The 24,718-nt window shown below is 51.8% G+C and overlaps 1 protein-coding gene across 1 annotated transcript in view; it reads right to left on the bottom strand.

The window, feature by feature from the left end:
• Positions 1–24,718, bottom strand: part of ATP5PB (ATP synthase peripheral stalk-membrane subunit b) — a 54,145-nt gene that overhangs the window by 3,976 nt on the left and 25,451 nt on the right. Inside the window, exon 6 of the mRNA XM_075335576.1 lies at positions 6,468–6,647. Coding sequence (XP_075191691.1) covers positions 6,468–6,647 — 180 coding nt within the window. The remainder of the gene's footprint in view (positions 1–6,467; positions 6,648–24,718) is intronic.

Genomic DNA, 24,718 nt, shown 5'->3' with positions numbered 1-24,718 from the left:
ATTGAAGAATGCGTTGGACCTCCAACATTGCCAGGCGGCTGCGTGTCCCGCCTTGGTGATTGATGTAGGCAACCGCTGTCGCGTTGTCTGACTGGACTCGAATGTGCCTGCCCGCCAACAGGTGGTGAAAGGCTAGGAGAGCTAGAAGCACAGCTCTGGTTTCCAGCACATTGATTGAAAGGGCTGACTCGGACGGAGTCCAAGTGCCCTGTGCTCTGTGGTGGTGATGTACCGCTCCCCAGCTGGATAGGCTGGCATCCGTGGTGAGAATCACCCAGGACGGAGTCAGGAAGGAGCGCCCTTGGGACAGTGAGAGGGGTCGAAGCCACCACTGAAGAGAGCTCCTGGTCCGTGGCGACAGAGCCACTAACCTCTGTAAGGAGGAAGGCAGCTTGTCCCAACAGCGGAGAATGTCCAGCTGCAGAGGACGCAGATGGAACTGGGCAAAGGGAACCGCCTCCATGGAGGCCACCATTTGACCCAGCACCTGCATCAGACGCCTGAGGGTATAACGGCGGGGCCTCAGGAGAGAGCGCACCGCCAACCGGAGTGACAGTTGTTTATCTAAGGGCAACTTCACAAGTGCCGGCAAAGTCTCGAACTGCATCCCTAGGTACGTGAGACTCTGGGTCGGAGTCAGAGTGGATTTGACAATCCACCCGAATTGGGCTAGGGTGGCGAGAGTGAGCGAAACACTCCGCTGACAGTCTGCGCTGGAAGTACCCTTTGACCAGAAGGTCGTCCAGATAAGGAAGCACTGCTAACCCCTGGAGGTGCAGGACCGCAATCACTGCCGCCATGACCTTGGTGAATACCCGAGGGGCCGTGGCTAACCCGAACGAGAGAGCCACGAATTGGAAATTATCCTCTATCGCAAAACGTAACCAACGCTGATGTGACACTGCGATTGGCACATGTAGATAGGCATCTCGGATGTCGATGGACGCCAGGAACTCTCCTTGGGTCATAGAGGCAATGACTGATCGCAGAGACTCCATGCGAAAATGCCGCACCCGGACATGCTTGTTGAGAAGCTTGAGATCCAGGATGGGCCGGAAGGTACCGTCCTTTTTTGGAACTAGGAAGAGATTTGAGTAAAAACTTCTGAACCGTTCCTGAGCGGGAACTGGGACAATCACTCCGTTTGCCTGCAAGGACGCCACGGCCTGCGAGAAGGCGGCGGCCTTGGAGCAGGGGGGAGTTGAGAGAAAAAAATCTGTTTGGAGGGCTGGAAGAGAATTCTATCCTGTAGCCGTGAGAAATGATGTCTCTCACCCACTGATCGGAGACTTGCTTTAACCAAGCGTCGCCAAAGTGGGAGAGCCTGCCACCGAGTAAGGACGTGGCTGGAGCGGGCCGAGAGTCATGAGGAAGCTGCCTTAGTGGCAGAACCTCCTGCGGTCTTCTGCGGACGCGCTTTTGGGCGCCAGTTGGATTTCTGATCCTTGGCTGAGTTAGCGGACGAGGCGAAAGGCTTAGAGGATGACCAGTTGGAGGAACGAAACCTCGATTGATTCCTACCCTGGGCGGGTTTCCTGGTCTTGGTTTGTGGCATGGAAGTACTCTTCCCGCCAGTAGCTTCTTTAATGATTTCATCCAGCTGTTCACTAAACAGCCGTGAACCAGCAAAAGGGAGCCCAGCAAGAAACTTCTTGGAAGAAGCATCTGCCTTCCACTCTCGAAGCCACAAAATCCTGCGGATAACAAGAGAATTAGCTGAAGCCACCGCAGTGCGGTGAGCAGCCTCTAGCATGGCAGACATGGCATAAGATGAAAAAGCTGAAGCCTGAGCAGTTAAGGTAACCATCTCAGGCATAGATTCCTTGGTGAGGGAATGCATCTCCTCTAGAGAAGCAGAGATGGCTTTGAGAGCCCACACTGCTGCAAAAGTCGGGGAAAACGCGGCCCCCGCAGCTTCATACACAGATTTGGCCAGGTAGTCAATCTGACGGTCAGTGGAATCCTTAAGTGAGGTGCCGTCAGCCACCGACAACGGTCCGGGCTGATAGCCTAGACACCGGAGGGTCTACCTTTGGGGAGTGAGACCACTCCTTGACCACCTCAGGTGGAAATGGAAACCGGTCATCAGAACCACGCTTTGGAAAGCGTTTGTCAGGGCAGGCCCTGGGTTTGGTCACAGCGGTCTGAAAACTGGAGTGGTTAAAGAACACACTCCTCACTCTCTTAGGCGAGGTAAACTGATGTTTTTCTGCCAAAGAGAGTTGCTCCTCTGACACTGGCGGATTGAGATCCAGCACAGAATTAATAGAAGCAATCAAATCACTAAGATCTGAGTCACCCTCAGAGAAATCGATGGGATACATAGCCTCCGAGCCCCCAGTGAGGGCATCCTCCTCATCTTGAGAGTCAGCTCTTGAGACAGAGCCGTGGGATGAGGAGGGGGAGGAAACCCTGCGCCTTCTCTTAGAAGGACGGGGTCTGGGATCAGATGATGAATCCTCCGTGAGCTCCGATGGACGGAGGTCAGAGGATAGGAGTCCTCTGTCAAGAGTATTAGAGGCACCCTGTGAGGGGGGCTGATGCATATTCATCAAAGTCCTGGACAAAAGCCCCATGGACTCAGCAAATGACTGGGATATGGACCTAGAAAAGGACTCTACCCAGGCCGGGGGTTCAATCACAGGTGCAGCAGCAGCCTGAGAGACCACTGGGGGTGAGACTCCAGGCTGTGGCACCGCCAAGTTAGAGCAGACATCACAATGTGGATAGGTGCTCGGCCCAGGCAGCAGGAGCTTACATGCAGTGCATGCAGAGCCTTGCTCCTTGTGTGAGACATGCTACTGGAGTGGGGGCTTTGCAGAGAATGAACCCCAGGGAGAATATACAGAGGTCCACAACCGGAGACCGGCTGTGGCTTACCAGACCGCTGAGCGCGGTGTTGTGGGCCCTCCAGATCCCGAAGCCCGGTCCCCCAGTCGCAGCACCTCAGCAGAGATGCAGAATGCAGGATGTCCCAGAGCAGAGTGAACTCTGCCTGAGAAGAGGGCGTTCCTATAAAAGAGCGGGAACTGGAGGGCTATAGAGATTAGCGGCCTAAATTTAAGCAGCGAGGCCGACAAGCAGGCACCATCTGCGCGGTTCTCAGGCAAAAGCTAGAGAACCCGCTGGAAAAGTTAAAACAATCACATACAGCATACTCTCCCCTTACAATAAAGAACCGGGACCCCCAACATAAACGTCTCAGGTACTTAGCTCTTGAGACGCAGGGCCATGTCCCTGGGGATGAGTGCTCCGGTCCAACAGAATCCTCAAGGGGCTGTGGATGGAGACCGGACTCCTGCCAGGCATGGAGACCGTGCTGGCTCCCACTTCAAGCCAGAGCCCAGAAGGGATGGTGAAGGAGCGCGGCATGTAAGGCTGCAGCCTTGTAAATCAACCTTAACAACACCGCCGACACAGTGGGGTGAGAAGGGACATGCCGGGAGTCCATATACAAATAGAGAACCCCGGCACACAGTATGGAAGGAGGAGCCCATACCGGCTGACTGCCTACTAGCCACACTTGACGTCAACAGCCTCTATACCAGTATAGATCATCATCTTGGCATAGAGGCTGTTAACTGGTTCCTTGAACACTATAGTAACCTCTCCGACCATCAACATACCTTTTGTCAGGATCTTCTGCACATAGTCCTTGAACAAAACTTTTTTCTCTTTGGAGACCAGTTCTATGTACAACGGAGAGGCACAGTGATGGGGGTCTAATATGGCACCCCCATATGCCAATATTTTTATGGCCTGGTTCGAGGAACATTATATCTATAACTCTCCACTCTTCCTAACACATGTTGTAGCATGGAAAAGGTATATAGATGACGTGTTCGTCATATGGCGAGGCAGAGCCGAAACTTTGAATAATTTCCTAATTTTTCTAAATTGTTGTATACCTAATGTGACTTTCACCCTCCATCAGGATCCCACCTCCATCCATTTCTTGGACACTACCGTAATTTTGGATGGCACAGGTACTATTTCCATTGATCTCTATACTAAGGACACTGACAAAAACAGTCTTTTGCATTACACTAGCTGCCACCCTAGGCATGTAAAGGACTCTCTACCACTCTCACAACACCACAGAATTGCCCGTATTGTGACTGACCCCGATACTCGCATAGCCTGCCATGATGAAATGTCTCGCAAATTCCAAGAAAGAGGCTATCCCTTACACATTTCCAGACAATCTCCGTCAGCTACACGGATTTTACAGACTAACAAGGAGGTCTCTAGAATTCCATTTGTCTCAACCTACCATCCTTTCAACACCCCAATTAGAGACACTATACGTAAATACTGGCCTCTTTTGTCGCAATCTTACCCTTCCATTCCTGCTTTTAGTCAACCACCACTCTTTTGCCATAAAAGACCTCAAAATCTAAGGGACCGTCTAGTATGAGCTGACATCGGATCAGCCACACCCACTTCTACTCAACTCACCCTAACACCACAACGCAAGGGCACCTTCCCCTGCTTGAATTGTACTCAATGTTCTAACATTACTAAGGGTGACTCCTTCACGCACCCCCATTCAGGCCAACGATTCCCGATTAAGGGTTTTTTTACCTGCGAGTCCTCGTTCGTCATTTATTTGATCAAGTGTCCGTGCGGTCTCGGATATGTTGGGGAAACAACCCAGCATATCCGAGACCGCATTAGTAAACATAAATCCACAATTCGCTGTAAACAAACACTTTTACCCATACCATTTCACTTCATTACTCACAATCATTCCATATCTCAATTACGGTTCCAAGTCATAGAACATGTCCCCCCTATCAGGAGAGGGGGTGATAGGATCACTAAACTTAAGACACGAGAAGCCTACTGGATCCATACACTCAAAACCCTGGAACCTTCAGGTCTCAATAGGGAGTATGAGGTTATTTGTTAGGTTTTATTTGAATTCTACTTTTATTTTTATGCTTGTAATACTTAATAACTGTTCATAATGTAAGTATTATCCACTGGAGACCTTTCTTTACTTGGAGCCACAAAGACCCTTGATCTCTTGAATTCTTCAGTTTCTCATCTCCTAGTGTTGTGCATAGGACCCATTCTGTACAACATCAGTACGGTACCTTTATGTCCCTGGTGAAGGCTCGATTAAGAGCCGAAACGTCGGACTTTAATGCAACTCCTTGTTGTCATGAAAGGACTGTATTGCAACTTCCTTTTGTTGTGAAAACATTTTTTTTAATAAAACTAGAACATACAACAAAAACCATTGACTGTTATCCTCCTTCCATACTGTGTGCCGGGGTTCTCTATTTGTATATGGACTATTTTTTCTCCTGAGCACCAGGTCCGAAGTAGTTGAGCCCAGCTTATCCTTTACTAATGCCGGGAGTCCAGACATGGACCCGCTTTTCTTCAAACTCTTTCCAAAAGTCAAACAAATCAGATGAGAATGCATGTGTGGATGTATGCCTCCTGACACAAAGCAATAAACTGGCTAGGACTGGCTACCAGGGGGTGTATAAGCTCAGAGGGAGGAGCTACACTGTTAAGTGTAGTACTTTGTGTGTCCTCCGGAGGCAGAAGCTAAACACCCATGGTCTGGGTCTCCCAAAGGAACGATAAAGAAAAAAAACGTTGAAAAAAAAAAAAAAAATAATATATATGAAACTGGCGGTAAAAATCGGACACACTGATGACAATTGGTCTGGTTTTTATTAAATATGAAAAATAATACCTGTATATCTGAATGAGGCGTTACACTGCCAGGACTTGACAAAACTATTGCAAAAGTTCATTTAATGACTAGACCATCGATTTTGGTACAAAATTTTAGGGACTCTTCACATGAAATGGTCCTATTCATCTGAGCGGGTCCTGATTAAATCCATCTGTTTGCTGATACCACAACTGTATTAGATTATAAGTATATTATATAGAATGGATTTTTAGTTGGACTGTACAAGAGTCAGTGTACCCAAATCTTACTGTATAAAAGGATACCAAGATCAAAGCAGACCCAATATTCAAACTTGGCATTATTTTTTTAGTTTGAGGAAGAAAAATGACCGTTTGGTGAAGCCATATATTCTACTTTAAAGCATAAAACAAAAAAAAAAAAACAAAAAAAAAAACAAAAAACAAAAACACACCACATCTGTGTGTGAAGCAAGCTTTCCAATAAGTGTCGACAGCAATCCTGATCCGGCAAGTGGGGTTTTATTGCTAATAAGTAACCCTATCTACCTTTGCATTACATTTTATATAGTGACCCCAAAGAAGACTGCACATGCATAGTTGCGTCAGGCCGGTATCTGATAGAGCACATTTCACGGGCCGTATATAGACAGCAGAGCCCGGACTGATCTGTACATATAGCGTCATTGTGACATATGAGAATGTAAGTTCAAGTAGAGTCGCACAGCTTGACCGGGCACTGCGATCTGCATACAGACTGATATACGCCTGTCCTTGGAGACCAATCACTGTACCTGCTGCGGAGTAATGCTTTGCACCACACCCTTTTCCACCCAGTTGATCATATGGTCTTGTTCCTTGAGGCGCAGGAGATTCTGCAGAGCCAGTTGGTAGTCCAGGCGCTTCTTCACCTCATTGTAGACTGTAAGCATCCTTTCCCTGTAGTTTATTTCTAGAAGCATGGTCACATTGTTCTGGGGATTGCAAAAACATGAAGAAATTAATTAAAGGCCAACTGTGCTTTCACCCCATTTCAATCCACATAGAAGCACCTGTGAGTGGCGCAGGGACCACATCGTACCCAAGAGACACGGCAATGTAGTTATTCTCACTGCCCTATTTTCTAGGCGGATTACAATTTAGATTTGATAAAGATATTGCTGCTCTTTACTTCTCACCTATTAAATTATGATTTACATAATTATATTTCACATTTGGAGGCAGCAGATCCTATTCTGGAGTTGTGCTTGGTAAGATCTGTCATTGGTTTGGTTTTTTAGGTGTTTATTGTCCCTTTGTGGGGTTACTTCTCAAATTTAGAGAAGCCAGACGATATATGGCCAAAAGCATGCTAACCACATAGGTGAAGTCACATGACCGGTCACCCACACTGCGTACGGGGTGCGAAATGCGCAGTGATAAAGTTCGGCAGTCTGCAGGCACAAAGTGACTTAAATCAAACCCCAGCCTACCCCTTTAGTGTGAAAGATGGGTGAAATCCTACCAACAGATTCCCTTTAAACTATGTATATGTTCATGTAGCTCTTTCAAAGACAAGTCCAGCAATACCTATACATGGCCGGTCCTCTTAGGCTATGTGCGCACGTTGCGTAAATTCATGCAGTTACGCTGCGCTTTGCAGCGCAGCGTAACTGCATGCGTCCTGCGTCCCCTGCACAGTCTATGGAGATTGTGCAGGGGCCATGCGCACGTGGCGTCTCAGAGCACAGCGCTTCGGCTACTGCCGAAGCGCTGCGCAAAAAGAAGTGACATGTCACTTCTTTCCTGCGCTTTGCCGGCAGCTCCTGCTCTGTCTATGGCAGGAGCTGCAGGCAGAGCGCATGGAATCGGCGCTCACTACGGACATTTCTGCAGCGATCTAAAGCGCACATGTGCTCTTCAGATCGCTGCAGAAATATCTGCAGGGCTAGTACGCAACGTGCGCACATAGCCTTACTGAGAAATCAAAATTTGAACTGAAATGCAAAATTTGGCTGAGGAGCCATTTATAGATCTGAAGCCTCTGTCACTCCAGGTTCACTTCCCACCCAGCGCTGCCTCCTCCTGCTTCACTGATGGCTTTTTGTCTAAAATTACATAGAATAAAATGCTGCCAGTGAGGCAGTAGATGGCGGCACTGGGCAGGGAATATAACCGGAGCGACAGAGGCTTCACATCTACGATATGCAAATGAGGTAGAAGAGCTATCAGATCTAAAGCCTGTCACTCCAGCTCTATTTCTCACAGAGCACCGCCACCTCCTACTTGACTAAACCTCTATGATAAGTAACATTTGGCAAAAGGAGCAGTCAACTAAGGCCCCTTTCACACATCAGTTTTTTGCAATTAGTTACAATAAGTTGGCAGATCCGTCACAGACTGTGGAAAAACTGATGCGACGAATACGTTTTTCAATGGATCAGACTAGCGGATCTGGCGAAAAGAAATGGATCCAGCACATCATTTTTTTTATCCATTTTTAGAAGGATTCATTTTTTTAAAAACGCCCAATGGGAGGCTCCCAAACGTTATTGGCTACTGAAAACCAATATTTAAAGTGTTTTTACAGTACACTTTTCCGTACAATTCAATGAAGGGAATTTTGTTTACTTACCGTAAATTCCTTTTCTTTTAGCTCCTATTGGGAGACCCAGACAATTGGGTGTATAGCTTCTGCCTCCAAGGGCCACACAAAGTAATTACACTTTAAAAAGTGTAACCCCTCCCCTCTGCTATACACCCTCCCGTGCATCACGGGCCCCTCAGTTTTGGTGCCAAAGCAGGAAGGAGGAAACTTATAAATTGGTCTAAGGTAAATTCAATCTGAAGGATGTTCGGAGAACTGAACCATTAATCAAAAGAACAATTGAACATGAACAACATGTGTACACAAAAGAACAACAGCCCGAAGGGAACAGGGGCGGGTGCTGGGTCTCCCAATAGGAGCTAGAAGAAAAGGAATTTACGGTAAGTAAACAAAATTCCCTTCTTTGTCGCTCCATTGGGAGACCCAGACAATTGGGATGTCCAAAAGCAATCCCTGGGTGGGTAACAGAATACCTCGATAAAAAGAGCCGGAAACCGGCCCCCTCTTACAGGTGGGCAATTGCCGCCTGAAGGACTTGCCTACCTAGGCTAGCCTCTGCCGAAGCATAGGCATGCACCTGATAGTGTTTAGTGAAGGTGTGCAGACTCGACCAGGTAGCCGCCTGACACACCTGCTGAGCCGTAGCCTGGTGCCGCAAAGCCCAGGACGCGCCTACGGCCCTGGTAGAATGGGCTTTAAGCCCTGAAGGAATCTGAAGCCCCGATGAACGGTAGGCTTCAAGAATCGGTTCCTTGATCCACCTAGCCAAGGTTGACTTGGAAGCCTGAGACCCCTTACGCTGGCCAGCGACAAGGACAACGAGCGCATCCGAACGGCGCAGGGGCGCCGTGCGAAAAATGTAGATTCTGAGTGCTCTCACGAGGTCTAACAAGTGCAAATCCTTTTCACATTGGTGAACTGGATGAGGGCAAAAAGAAGGCAAGGAGATATCCTGATTGAGATGAAAAGAGCATACCACCTTGGGGAGAAATTCCGGGACCGGACGCAGGACCACCTTATCCTGGTGAAAGACCAGGAAGGGGACTTTGCATGACAGCGCTGCTAGCTCAGACACTTTCCTAAGTGAAGTGACTGCCACTAGGAAGGCCACTTTCTGTGAAAGGCGAGATAGAGAGATCTCCCGCATCGGCTCGAAAGGTGGCTTCTGGAAAGCAGTCAGCACCTTGTTAAGATCCCAGGGTTCTAGCGGACGCTTGTAAGGTGGGACTATGTGGCAAACTCCCTGCAGGAACGTGCGGACCTGCGAGAGTCTGGCTAGACGCTTTTGAAAAAACACTGAAAGCGCCGACACTTGTCCCTTGAGAGAGGCAAGAGACAAACCCTTGTCCAATCCTGATTGAAGAAAGGAAAGAAAAGTGGGCAATGCAAACGGCCAGGGAGCAAAACCCCTATCCGAGCACCAGGCTAAGAAGATCTTCCAAGTCCTGTAGTAGATCTTGGCGGACGTTGATTTCCTGGCCTGTCTCATGGTGGCAATGACATCTTGAGATAACCCTGAGGACGCTAGGAGCCAGGACTCAATGGCCACACAGTCAGGTTGAGGGCCGCAGAATTCAGATGGAAAAATGGCCCTTGAGACAGCAAGTCTGGTCGGTCTGGGAGTGCCCACGGTTGCCCCACCGTGAGGTGCCACAGATCCGGGTACCACGACCTCCTCGGCCAGTCTGGAGCGACGAGGATAGCGCGCCTGCAGTCGGACCTGATCTTGCGTAACACTCTGGGCAGAAGTGCCAGAGGGGGAAATACATAGGGTAGTCGAAACTGCGACCAGTCCTGAACTAACGCATCTGCCGCCAGCGCCCTGTGATCCTGAGACCGTGCCATGAATGCCGGGACTTTGTTGTTGTGCCGAGACGCCATTAGATCGACGTCCGGCGTTCCCCAGCGGCAACAGATCTCTTGAAACACGTCCGGGTGAAGAGACCATTCCCCTGCGTCCATGCCCTGGCGACTGAGAAAGTCTGCTTCCCAGTTTTCTACGCCCGGGATGTGAACTGCGGAGATGGTGGAGGCTGTGGCTTCCGCCCACAGCAGAATCCGCCGATCTTCTTGGAAGGCTTGACGACTGCGTGGTGTGCCGCCCTGGTGGTTGATGTATGCAACCGCCGTGGCGTTGTCCGACTGTATTCGGATCTGCCTGCCCTCCAGCCACCGCTGGAATGCTTTTAGGGCTAGATACACTGCCCTTATCTCCAGAACGTTGATCTGCAGGGAGGACTCTGTCGGAGTCCAGGTTCCCTGAGCCCTGTGGTGGAGGAAGACCGCTCCCCACCCTGACAGGCTTGCGTCTGTCGTGACCACAGCCCAGGATGGGGGCAGGAAGGATTTTCCCTTCGACAAAGAAGTGGGAAGAAGCCACCACTGAAGGGAGGTTTTGGCTGCTCTTGACAGGGAAACGTTCCTGTCGAGGGACGTCGACCTCTTGTCCCATTTGCGGAGAATGTCCCACTGAAGTGGACGCAGATGAAACTGCGCAAAGGGAACTGCTTCCATTGCTGCCACCATCTTCCCTAGGAAGTGCATAAGGCGTCTCAAAGAGTGTGACTGACCCCGAAGAAGAGATTGGACCCCTGTCTGTAGTGAACGCTGTTAGTGAAGCTTCCGCTGGACAATCGCTGACAGGGTATGAAACTCCATCCCGAGGTAAGTCAGGGATTGGGTCGGTGTCAATTTTGACTTTGGGAAATTGATGATCCACCCGAACCTCTGGAGAGTCTCCAGGGCAATGGTCAGGCTGTGCTGGCAAGCCACCCAGGAGGGTGCCTTGACTAGGAGATCGTCTAAGTAAGGGATCACCGAGTGGCCCTGAGAGTGTAGGACCGCCACCACTGTTGCCATGATCTTGGTGAAGACCCGTGGGGCTGTCGCCAAGCCGAATGGCAGTGCCACGAACTGAAGGTGTTCGTCCCCAATGGCGAAACGCAAGAAACGATGTTCGGGTGCGATCGGCACATGGAGATAAGCATCCTTGATGTCTATCGATGCTAGGAAGTCTCCTTGTGACATTGAGGCGATGACCGAGCGGAGAGATTCCATCCGAAACCTTCTGGTGCTGACATGCTTGTTGAGCAGTTTGAGGTCTAGAACGGGACGGAAAGATCCGTCCTTTTTTGGCACCACGAACAAGTTGGAGTAGAAGCCGTGACCATGTTCCTGAGGGGGAACGGGAATCACCACTCCTTCTGCCTTCAGCGCATTCACCGCCTGAAAGAGTGCAGCGGCTCGCTCTGGGGGCGGAGATGTTGTGAAGAAACGAGTTGGAGGACGAGAGCTGAACTCTATCCTGTAACCGTGAGACAGAATGTCTCTCACCCATCGGTCTTGGACATGTGGCCACCAGGCGTCGCAAAAGCGGGAGAGCCTGCCACCGACCGAGGATGCGGTTTGGGGAGGCCGAGAGTCATGAAGAGGCCGCCTTGGTGGTGGTGCCTCCGGTGGTCTTTTTAGGCCGTGCCTTAGACCGCTATGCAGAAGGGTTTCTCTGGCCCTTCTCCGACCTGTTTGACGTGGAGGAACGTGACTTGGCCGAGGGCCGAAAGGACTGAAACCGCGATTGAAACTTCCGCTGTTGAGGTTTGTTTTGTTTAGACTGGGGTAAGGACGAGTCCTTTCCCTTGGATTGTTTAATAATTTCGTCCAATTGCTCGCCAAACAAACGGTCGCCAGAAAATGGCAAACCGGTTAAGAATTTCTTGGAGGCAGAGTCTGCCTTCCATTCACGTAGCCACATGGCTCTGCGGACTGCCACCGAATTGGCGGATGCTACCGCTGAACGGCTCACCGAGTCCAGGACGGCGTTCATGGCGTAGGACGAAAAAGCCGACGCCTGAGAAGTCAGAGACACAACCTGCGGAGTAGCGGTGCGTGTGACCACCGTAATCTCAGACAGACAAGCTGAGATAGCTTGGAGCGCCCACACTGCCGCAAATGCCGGAGCAAAAGATGCTCCTATGGCTTCATAGATGGATTTCATCATGAGCTCTATTTGCCTGTCAGTGGCATCCTTGAGCGATGAGCCATCTGCCACTAAAACCAAAGATCTGGCCGCCAGCCTAGACTGGAGGATCCACTTTTGGACACTGAGCCCAACCCTTCACTACTTCCGGGGGGAAGGGATAACGTGTGTCATTAAGGCGCTTAGTAAAACGCTTGTCCGGGTATGCTCTGTGCTTCTGGACAGCATCCCTGAAATTAGAGTGATCGACAAAGGCACTCCGTGTACGTTTGGGAAACCGAAGCTGGTGTTTCTCCTGCTGTGAAGCCGCCTCCTCTATAGGTGTAGTTGGAGGAGAAATTTCTAGCACCTGGTTGATGGACGCTATAAGGTCATTTACTATGGCGTCCCCTTCAGGTGTATCTAGATTGAGAGCACCGTCAGGGTCTGAGCCCTGAGCTGCGCTTTCCTCTTCATCCTCTAGAGAGTCCTCATGCTGAGACCCTGAGCAGCGTGATGAAGTGGAGGAAGGTCCCCAGCGAGCCCGCTTCACCGGTCTGGGACTGCGGTCCGAGTCGGAGTCCTCACCGTGGGACCTATGTGTCACCTCAGGAGCAGATTGCTGCGCCAACTGAGGGGGACCTGGGGACGAATAACGCACAGTGCCCTGCATCAGTGTTGTTGGTCTGGACTGCAAGGCTTCTAGTATCTTAGCAGACCATTTGTCCATAGACTGAGCCATGGACTGTGAAAGCGACTCAGACAGTTTGTCAGCCAAAACTGCAAACTCTGTCCCTGTCACCTGGACAGTGGGAACCGGTGTCTCTACCTGAGCCGGGGGTCCCACCAGTGCGTGAGGCTCCGGCTGAGTGAGTGTCACAGGGGCCGAGCATTGCACACAATGAGGGTAGGTGGAACCTGCAGGTAGCATAGCCGCACATGAGGTACAGGTTGCAAAAAAAAAAAAAAAAGAAAAGCCTGTGCCCTGGTACCCTTGCTCTTTGCAGACGACATGTTGTTGTCCTCCAAGAGATCAGTAAGGGATCACCGTGAACACTGAGGGATATATATAGCCCCAAGTTACAGTACAGCCGAACCAGCCAATGTATATACAAAGGATATAAGGATAGATATAGATATATATATATATATATATATATATATATATATATATATATATATATATATATATATTTATATATATTATATATATATATATATATATATATATATATATATTTATATATATTATATATATATATATATATATATATATATATATATATATATATATATATATATATATATATATATACATACAGTTCGGCACTCTGGGGAGTCCAGCACCGGCAGACCGGTGTGGCTTACCAACCGCTCTGTGTGGCCACCAGATTCCCTGCCCCGGGTCTCCCTCAGCTGCAGCCAGAAGTTCTCCACCGCAGACTGTGCTGAAAAAATGGCTGACTGCGTTCTCTGAGGAGGAGGGAGGCGTGGGCGTAGTCACAAAAGTGCGGGAATCTGGTGCCCCAGTGTGAGTAGTGAGGGGGGCGGAGTACAGCTCAGTGTACTCCAGCCCTCACTGTCGGCGTCATACCGACCGTCCCGCCTTTTTCCCTGACTGGCAGGCCTGGGGGCGGGAGAATCCAATACTAGGCCGCAAAAGCCGGGGACTAAAGTTAAAACCGCGGCCGGCCGGCAGTGCACGGTCGGCACGGTAGTCCCGGACCCATATCCCCGCCGCAGTCGCTGCAGCGTCCGGGCCCAAGGTGCTTTATGCGCCGTCCCAACGGGGACACGGAGTACCTGTGGATGCAGGGCCATGTCCCTGACGATACTCCGTCTCCTGTCCGGCAGATTCCCCCAGGGGCTGCGGAGGGAGACCGGTCCCAGTGGCTGGATGACCGGATAGGATCCCACTTCCCCAGAGCCCCTAAGGGATGGGGAAGGAAAACTGCATGTGGCTCCAGCCTGTGTACCCGCAATGGGTACCTCAACCTTAACAACACCGCCGACCTGAGTGGGGTGAGAAGGGAGCATGCCGGGGGCCCCATAGGGGCCCTCTTTTCTTCCATCCGATAAAGTCAGCAGCTGCTGCTGACTAAAACGTGGAGCTTGCGTGAATGTGTACCTCCTTCAACACAAAGCAAAAAACTGAGGGGCCCGTGATGCACGGGAGGGTGTATAGCAGAGGGGAGGGGTTACACTTTTTAAAGTGTAATTACTTTGTGTGGCCTCCGGAGGCAGAAGCTATACACCCAATTGTCTGGGTCTCCCAATGGAGCGACAAAGAAAAATAATTTAAAAAAAAACAACGTTCAGCCCCCCCCCCCCCCCCCCCTTAATTTTGATACCAGCCAAGATAAAGCCTCACAGCTGCTGGCTGGTATTCTCAGGCTGGGGAGACCCACGTCATTGGGAGCCTCCCCAGCCTAAAAATATCAGCCAGAAGACGGCCGGAATTGCCACATCCATTAGATGCGACAGTCCCGGGACTTTACCCGGCTCATCCCATTGTCCTGGTGCAGTGGCAAACTGGGTGATATATGGGGTTGATACTAGATGTGTAATGCAACCTGGCATCAAGCCCTGGGGTTTTTGAGACACGGAGTCTATCAGAAACCCGACATCACTAACCCAGTCAGTAATATATAAAAAATATTTTTTTATTATAATTATATGCAATCCTGAGCGCTGCTCACTGAGATCAATGACCACGATACCTCATTTGTGAACGTGAGTGGCCAATGACATCATCGCCAGTCACAGTCTCAGGCCTCCTGTGAGAGGACGAGGTGGGCATAGAAGTCAGTGACAAGTGCTGACGTCAGTAGTGCAGGACTTCATCACCGCAAGTAATTAATTTTACTAACCTCCTGACGGCAACGCTCATCAACCGGGCAGATGCAGACACGCTGCAGTGCGGGCAGCCACGGGGCTGGCGCGGGAGCGGGACACAGACTGCAGTGGCACCCAGAGGTCACACAGAAGTGCTTCCATGCGGCTTCCGGGGATTTAGTGGACCCATTGACTTGTATGGAGTCGCGGTCCATTATTACGGAACAGAATAGGACATGTTCCATAATAACGGAACGGACATACGGCATCCATTTTGGGTATTCTTTGCAGGATCGGATGCACATGGCAGTACTTCCGTTTGCCATCAGATCCTACACAAAGGTATAGAAAAAAAATGGTCCTGTCAGTAGGTCCGCAAAAAAACAGGAACTGAACAGGACAGATGGAACAGTCGTCTGAATAAGCAAGCATGCTCCGTAAAAAACAAACAAAAAAAAAAAAAAAACGAATCCGTTGCCACCATATTCCGCTATTTGACGGATCCTGCTCCCATAGGCTTGTATTCTACCAAACGACAGACGGCGACGGTTCAGTCGCTGTACGATTTTTCAACGTAGGAAGACAAAAACGTTACTTTGGCTGTTGTCTCTGTCCGCCGGACAAACAATTTGACGGATCTGTCGAATGACGGATGAAACGTGAGGCCATCCATCGCTAATACAGGTCGATGAGAAAAAAAAATGGATCCAGCGGCATCAGTTACCAGATCTGTTTTTTCAAAATTTGACGCATTGTGACTTGACGACAAAAGAAGGGAATTTTGTTTACTTACCGTAAATTCCTTTTCTTCTAGCTCCTATTGGGAGACCCAGACAATTGGGTGTATAGCTTCTGCCTCCAAGGGCCACACAAAGTAATTACACTTTAAAAAGTGTAACCCCTCCCCTCTGCTATACACCCTCCCGTGCATCACGGGCCCCTCAGTTTTGGTGCCAAAGCAGGAAGGAGGAAACTTATAAATTGGTCTAAGGTAAATTCAATCCGAAGGATGTTCGGAGAACTGAAACCATGAACCAAAAGAACAATTCAACATGAACAACATGTGTACACAAAAGAACAACAGCCCGAAGGGAACAGGGGCGGGTGCTGGGTCTCCCAATAGGAGCTAGAAGAAAAGGAATTTACGGTAAGTAAACAAAATTCCCTTCTTTGTCGCTCCATTGGGAGACCCAGACAATTGGGATGTCCAAAAGCAATCCCTGGGTGGGTAAAAGAATACCTCGATAAAAAGAGCCGAAAAACGGCCCCCTCTTACAGGTGGGCAACTGCCGCCTGAAGGAGTCGCCTACCTAGGCTGGCATCTGCCGAATCATCGGCATGCACCTGATAGTGTTTCGTGAGAGTGTGCAGACTCGACCAGGTAGCCGCCTGACACACCTGCCGAGCCGTAGCCTGGTGTCGCAATGCCCAGGACACCGACGGCTCTGGTAGAATGGGCCTTCAGCCCTGCAGGAATCGGAAGCCTAAAAGAACGGTAGGCTTCAAGAATCGGTTCCTTGATCCACCGAGCAAAGGTTGACTTGAAAACCTGAAATCCCTTACTCTGGCCCGCGATAAGGACAAGAGCGCATCAGACCGGCGCAGGGGCGCCGTGCGAGAAATGTAGAGCCGGAGTGCTCTCACCAGATCTAATAAATGCAAATCCTTTTCACATTGGTGAACTGGATGCGGACCCAAAGAGGGTAAGACGATATCCTGATTGAGATGAAACGGGGATACCTTAGGGAGAAAGTCCGGGACCGGACGTAGAACCACCCTATCCTGGTGAAACACCAGGAAGGGGGCTTTGCATGACAGCGCTGCTAGCTGAGACACTCTTCTGAGTGATGTGACTGCCACTAGGAAGGCCACCCTTTGCGAAAGGCGAGATAGAGAGATCCCGCATCGGCTCGAAAAGTGGCTTCTGAAGAGTCGTCAGCACCCTGTTAAGGGTGTTAACGGACGCTTGTAAGGTGGGACCGGAAAGCGCCGATACTTGTCCCTTGAGAGAGCCGAGAGACAAGCCCTTGTCCATTCCGGATTGAAGGAAAGAAGAAAAGTGGGCAAGGCAAACGGCCAGGGAGTAAAACCCTGATCAGAGCACCAGGATAAGAAGATCCTCCAAGTCCTGTGATAGATCTTGGCGGACGTTGGTTTCCTGGCCTGTCTCATGGTGGCAATGACATCTGGAGATATTCCTGATGACGCTAGGAGCCAGGACTCAATGGCCACACAGTCAGGTTTAGAGCCGTAGAATTCAGAAGGAAATATCGCCCTTAAGGCAGCAAGTCTGGTCGGTCTGGGAGAGTCCACGGTTGATCCACCGTGAGGTGCCACAGATCCGGGTACCACGATCACCTCGGCCAGTCTGGAGCAACGAGGATGGCGTGGCGACAGTCTGACCTGATCTTGCGTAACACTCTGGGCAGTAGTGCCAGAGGAGGAAATACATAAGGCAGTCGAAACTGCGACCAGTCGTGAACTAGCGCGTCTGCCGCCAGAGCTCTGTGATCCTTGGACCGAGCCATGAATGCCGGGACTTTGTTGTAGTGCCGAGACGCCATTAGATCGACGTCCGGCGTTCCCCAGCGGCAACAGATCTCTAGAAACACGTGCGGGTGAAGAGACCATTCCCCTGCGTCCATGCCCTGGCGACTGAGAAAATCTGCTTCCCAGTTTTCTACGCCCGGGATGTGAACTGCGGAGATGTTGGAGGCTGTGGCTTCCGCCCACAGCCGAATCCGCCGAACTGCTCGGAAGGCTTGACGACTGCGTGTGCCGCCCTGGTGGTTGATGTACGCAACCGCCTTGGCGTTGTCCGACTGAATTCGGATCTGCCTGCCCTCCAGCCACCGCTGGAACACCTTTAGGGCTAGATCCACTGCCCTTATCTCCAGAACATTGATCTGAAGGGAGGACTCTGTCGGAGTCCAGGTTCCCTGAGCCGAGTGGTGGAGGAAGACCGCTCCCCACCCTGACAGACTCGCGTCCGTCGTGACCACAGCCCCGGCTGGGGGCCGGAAGGATTTTTCCTTCGCCCAGGAAGTGGAAAGAAGACACCACTGAAGAGAGGTTTTGCTGCAAGGGAAAGAGAGACGTTCTTGTCTAGGGACGTCGACCTCCTGTCCCATTTGCGGTGTCCGATAGAATCGGACGCAGACGAAACTGCGCAAGGGAACTGCTTCCCTTGCTGCCACCATCTTCCTGAGAAAGTGCATGAGGCGCCTCAAGGGGTGACTGGGCCCTAAGGAGAGATTGCACCCTTGTCTGTAGTGAACGCTGACTATGCAGCGGAAGCTTCACTATCGCTGAGAGAGTATGAAACTCCATCCCGAGGTAAGTCAGTGATTGGGTCGGTGTCAGTTTTGACCTTGGAATTTTTATGATACACCCGAACCCCTGGAGAGTCTCCAGAGCAATGGTCAGGTTGTGTTGACATGCCACCCAGGAGGGTGTCTTGACTAGAAGATCGTCTAGGTAAGTGATCACCGAGTGGCCCTGAGAGTGTAGGACCGCCACCACTGCTGCCATGACCTTGGTGAAGACCCGTGGGGCTGTCGCCAGGCCGAATGGCAGTGCCACGAACTGAAGGTGTTCGTCCCTGATGGCGAAACGCAGAAAGCGTTGAAGCTCGGGTGCGATCGGCACATGGAGATAAGCTTCCTTGATGTCAATTGATGCTAGGAAGTCTCCTTGGGACATCGAGGCTTCAGAGTGTTCACCGCCTGAAAAAGTGTATCGGCTCGCTCGGGGGGCGGAGATGTTTTGAAGAAACGAGTCGGAGGACGAGAGCAGAGCTCTATCCTGTAACCGTGAGACAGAATGTCTCTCACCCATCGGTCTTGGACATGTGGCCACCAGGCGTCGCAAAAGCGGGAGAGCCTGCCACCGACCGAGGACGCGGTCTTGGTGAGGCCGAAGTCATGAGGAAGCCGCCTTGTGACTTAGACCGCCATGCAGAAGAGTTCCTCTAGCCCTCCTCTGACCTGTTGGACGTGGAGGAACGGAACTTTGCTGAGGACCGAAATGACCGAAACCTTTGGACTGGGGCAAGGACGAGACCTTTCCCTTGGACTGTCTAGTAACTTCATCCAATTGCTTGCCAAACAAACGGTCGCCAGAAAATGGCAAACCGGTTAAGAATTTCTTGGAAGCAGAGCCTGCCTTCCATTCACGTAGCCACATGGCCCTGCAGACTGCCACCGAATTGGTGGATGCTACCGCTGTACGGCTCGCAGAGTCCAGGAACGGCGTTCATGGCGTAGAACGAAAAAAACTACGCCTGAGAAGTGAAGGACACAACCTGCGTGGCAGAGGTATGTGCAACCGCAATAATCTCAGCCAGAGAAGCTGAGATAGCTTGGAGTGCCCTCACGGCTGCGAAGGCTGGAGCAAAAGATGCGACTATGGCTTCATAGATGGATTTCATCATAAGCTTTATTTGCCTGTCAGTGGCATTCGTGAGAGATGGACATCTGCCACTAATACTACGGATCTAGCCGCCAGCCTAGAGACTGGAGGATCCACCCTGTGACACTGAGCCCAACCCTTAACCACTTCAGGGGGGAAATGGGTAACGCGTGTCAATAAGGCGCTTAGTAAGCGCTTGTCCGTCAAGTTCTGTGCTACTGGACGGCCCCTCTGGAGTTAGAGTGATCGAAACACGCACTCCTGATGAAGTCGGGGAAGGTTCCCAGCAGGCCCGCTTAGCCTATCATAGGCCGCGGTCCGTGACGGAGTTCTCACCGTGGGATCTGGGTGTTACCCCAGGAGCTCCTTGTTGTACCGACCCAGAGGGACCCGGGAGCGATGAACTCACAGCTCCCTGGCCCTGTGTTATCGGTCTGGACTGCAAGGCTTCCAGTATCTTAGCAGACCCTCTGTCCATAGACTGAGTCCTGGAATGTGAAAGCTACTCAGAGATTTGCTGATTCCAACATGCAAACTCTATCCCTGTCATCTGTGCAGTGGAAACCGGCGGTACCACCTGGCCGAGGGTCCCACCAGTGCCGGAGGCTGCGGCTGAGTGAGTGCCCCCGGGGCCAAGCATTCCAGTGCCTTGGCACCCTTACTCTTTAAGAGCAGACAACAGCATGTCGTCCGCAGAGTAAACAGTGAGGGTATACAGCCAAAAGCAAATAATGCTGCCGAACAGTGAGATCATATACCATATAAATAAACATATATATATATACACACTGCGGCACCAAGGGGGGTCAGCACCTGAAAAACTGGTGCCCCACAGTGCTCAGTGAGGGGGAAGGAGGATACCAACGTATACTCCAGCCCTCCCTGCCGACGTCCAGTCGGCCGTCCCGTCGTTACCCCTGACTGGCAGGCCCGAGAACGGGAGTATATGGTACTAGGCCGTAAGAGCCGGGGACTAAATTTAAAAACGCGGCCGGCAAACATGGCGGGGTCGGCGCGGTAGTCCCAGTCTCACAAACCACTCAGCAACCGCTGCGGCGTTTGTAACACAGATGCTGCATGCACCGTCCCTCAGGGGACACAGAGTACCTTATGATGCAGGGCTCTGTCCCTGATGATGTCCAGTCTCCTGTCCGTCAGAATCCCCCAGGGGCTGCGGATGGAGCCCGTTCCCAGTGCATGGCGACCGGTTAGGATCTCCCTCTCCCAGAGCAGTGGAGCAGATTCTGAGATCCTCCACCGGCAGAATTATAACAATGGCTGCCGGCGTTCCGAGGGGAGGAGAGGGCCGTGGGCGGAACCGCAAAAGTGCGGGAACCTGGTGGCCCATAGTGATCAGTGAGGGGGGCGGAGGACAGCGAAGTGTGCTCCAGCCCTCACTGTCGGCATCATACCGACCGTCCCGCCTTTTTCCCTGACTGGCAGGCTCAGGGGCGGGAGTTTAACACACTAGGCCGCAAAAGCCGGGGACTAAAGTAAAAACCGCGGCCGGCAAACAGGCACGGTCGGCGCGGTAGTCCCAGACAAAAAATCCACACCGCAGTCGCAGCTGCGTCTGAGGCCAAGGTGCTTCATGCACCGTCCCAACGGGGACACAGAGTACCTGTAGATGCAGGGCCATGTCCCTGACGATACTCCGTCTCCTGTCCGGCAGATTCCCCCAGGGGCTGCGGAGGGAGCCCGGTCCCAGTGGCTGGATGACCGGTTAGGATCCCACTTCCCCAGAGCCCCTAAGGGATGGGGAAGGAAAACGGCATGTGGCTCCTGCCTGTGTACCCGCAATGGGTACCTCAACCTTAACAGCACCGCCGACTCAGTGGGGTGAGAAGGGAGCATGCCGGGGGCCCTGTTAGGGGCCCTCTTTTCTTCCATCCGATATAATCAGCAGCTGCTGCTGACTAAAATGTGGAGCATTGTGTGCATGTGTGCCTCCTTCAACACAAACCATAAAACTGATGAGCCCGTGATGCACGGGAGGGTGTATAGCAGAGGGGAGGGGTTACACTTTTTAAAGTGTAATACTTTGTGTGGCCTCCGGAGGCAGAAGCTATACACCCAATTGTCTGGGTCTCCCAATGGAGCGACAAAGAAAAGGGGATACCACCTTAGGGAGAAATTCCGGGACCGGACGCAGAACCACCTTATCCTGGTGAAACACCATGAAGGGGGCTTTGCATGACAGCGCTGCTAGGTCAGACACTCTCCGAAGTGATGTGACTGCCACTAGGAAGGCCACCTTCTGCGAAAGGCGTGATAGAGAGACATCTCGCATCGGCTCGAAAGGTGGTTTCTGAAGAGCCGTTAGCACCCTGTTAAGATCCCAGGGTTCCAGCGGACGCTTGTAAGGTGGGACTATGTGGCAAACTCCCTGCAGGAACGTGCGGACCTGCGGAAGCCTGGCTAGACGCTTTTGAAAAAACACGGAAAGCGCCGATACTTGTCCCTTGAGAGAGCCGAGAGACAAACCCTTGTCCATTCCGGATTGAAGGAAAGAAAGAAAAGTGGGTAAGGCAAACGGCCAGGGGGTAAAAACCTGATCAGCGCACCAGGATAAGAAGATCCTCCAAGCCCTGTGATAGATCTTGGCGGACGTTGGTTTCCTGGCCTGTCTCATGGTGGCAATGACATCTTGAGATAACCCTGAGGACGCTAGGAGCCAGGACTCAATGGCCACACAGTCAGGTTGAGGGCCGCAGAATTCAGATGGCAAAATGGCCCTTGAGACAGCAAGTCTGGTCGGTCTGGGAGTGCCCACGGTTGACCCACCGTGAGGTGCCACAGATCCGGGTACCACGACCTCCTCGGCCAGTCTGGAGCCACGAGGATGGCGCGGCGGCAGTCGGACCTGATCTTGCGTAACACTCTGGGCAGCAGTGCCAGAGGAGGAAATACATAAGGCAGTCGAAACTGCGACCAATCCTGAACTAATGCGTCCGCCGCCAGAGCTCTGTGATCTTGAGACCGTGCCATGAATGCCGGGACTTTGTTGTTGTGCCGAGACGCCATGAGGTCGACGTCCGGCGTTCCCAAGCGGCAACAGATCTCTTGAAACACGTCCGGGTGAAGAGACCATTCCCCTGCGTCCATGCCCTGGCGACTGAGAAAGTCTGCTTCCCAGTTTTCTACGCCCGGGATGTGAACTGCGGAGATGGTGGAGGCTGTGGCTTCCGCCCACAGCAGAATCCGCCGAACTTCTTGGAAGGCTTGACGACTGCGTGTGCCGCCCTGGTGGTTGATGTACGCGACCGCCGTGGCGTTGTCCGACTGTATGCGGATCTGCCTGCCCTCCAGCCACCGCTGGAACGCCTTTAGGGCTAGATACACTGCCCTTATCTCCAGAACATTGATCTGAAGGGAGGACTCTGTCGGAGTCCAGGTTCCCTGAGCCCTGTGGTGGAGGAAGACCGCTCCCCACCATGACAGACTCGCGTCCGTCGTGACCACAGCCCAGGATGGGGGCAGGAAGGATTTTCCCTTCGACAAAGAAGTGGGAAGAAGCCACCACTGAAGAGAGGTTTTGGCTGCCAGTGAAAGAGAGACGTTCCTGTCTAGGGACGTCGACCTCCTGTCCCATTTGCGGAGAATGTCCCATTGAAGTGGACGCAGATGAAACTGCGCAAAGGGAACTGCCTTCATTGCTGCCACCATCTTCCCTAGGAAGTGCATGAGGCGCCTCAAGGGGTGTGACTGGGCCCGAAGGAGAGATTGCACCCCTGTCTGCAGCGAACGCTGTTTGTCCAGCGGAAGCTTCACTATCGCTGAGAGAGTATGAAACTCCATCCCGAGGTAAGTCAGTGATTGGGTCGGTGTCAATTTTGACTTTGGGAAATTGATGATCCACCCGAACCTCTGGAGAGAGTCTCCAGAGCAATGGTCAGGCTGTGTTGACATGCCACCCGGGAGGGTGCCTTGACTAGAAGATCGTCTAGGTAAGTGATCACCGAGTGGCCCTGAGAGTGTAGGACCGCCACCACTGCTGCCATGACCTTGGTGAAGACCCGTGGGGCTGTCGCCAGGCCGAAAGGCAGTGCCACGAACTGAAGGTGTTCGTCCCCGATGGCTAAACGCAGGAAGCGTTGATGCTCTGGTGCAATCGGCACATGGAGATAAGCATCCCTGATGTCGATTGATGCTAGGAAGTCTCCTTGGGACATCGAGGCGATGACAGAGCGGAGAGATTCCATCCGGAACCGTCTGGTTCTCACGTGTCTGTTGAGCAGTTTGAGGTCCAGAACGGGACGGAATGATCAGTCCTTTTTTGGCACCACGAACAAGTTGGAGTAAAAACCGCGACCACGTTCTTGAAGGGGAACGGGGATCACAACTCCTTCTGCCTTCAGAGTGTTCACCGCCTGAAAAAGTGCATCGGCTCGCTCGGGGGGCGGAGATGTTCTGAAGAAACGAGTCGGAGGACGAGAACTGAGCTCTATCCTGTAACCGTGAGACAGAATGTCTCTCACCCATCGGTCTTGGACATGTGGCCACCAGGCGTCGCAAAAGCGGGAGAGCCTGCCACCGACCAAGGATGCGGTTTGGGGAGGCCGAAAGCCATGAGGAGGCCGCCTTAGAGGCGGTTCCTCCGGCGGTCTTTGTAGGACGTGACTTAGACCGCCATGCAGAAGAGTTCCTCTGGCCCTTCTCTGACCTGTTGGACGTGGAGGAATGGGACCTGGCTGAGGGCCGAAAGGACCGAAACCTCGGTTGTATTTTTCGTTGCTGAGGTCTGTTTGGTTTGGACTGGGGTAAGGATGAGTCCATTCCCTTGGATTGTTTAATAATTTCGTCCAATTGCTCGCCAAACAAACGGTCGCCAGAAAATGGCAAACCGGTTAAGAACTTCTTGGAAGCAGAGTCTGCCTTCCATTCGCGTAGCCACATGGCCCTGCGGACTGCCACCGAATTGGCGGATGCTACCGCTGTACGGCTCGCAGAGTCCAGGACGGCGTTCATGGCGTAGGACGAAAAGGCCGACGCCTGAGAAGTCAAAGACACAACTTGCGGAGCAGAGGTACGTGTGACTGCATTAATCTCAGACAGACAAGCTGAGATAGCTTGGAGTGCCCACACGGCTGCAAAGGCCGGAGCAAAAGACGCGCCTATGGCTTCATAGATGGATTTCATCAGGAGCTCTATTTGCTTGTCAGTGGCATCCTTGAGCGATGAACCATCTGCCACTGATACTACGGATCTAGCCGCCAGTCTAGAGACTGGAGGATCCACCTTGGGACACTGAGCCCAAC

The sequence above is a fragment of the Anomaloglossus baeobatrachus genome, chromosome 2 (assembly GCF_048569485.1).
Source record: "Anomaloglossus baeobatrachus isolate aAnoBae1 chromosome 2, aAnoBae1.hap1, whole genome shotgun sequence".
Classification (NCBI taxonomy): Eukaryota; Metazoa; Chordata; class Amphibia; order Anura; family Aromobatidae; genus Anomaloglossus; species Anomaloglossus baeobatrachus.
This window is presented reverse-complemented; position numbering and strand designations above follow the sequence as displayed.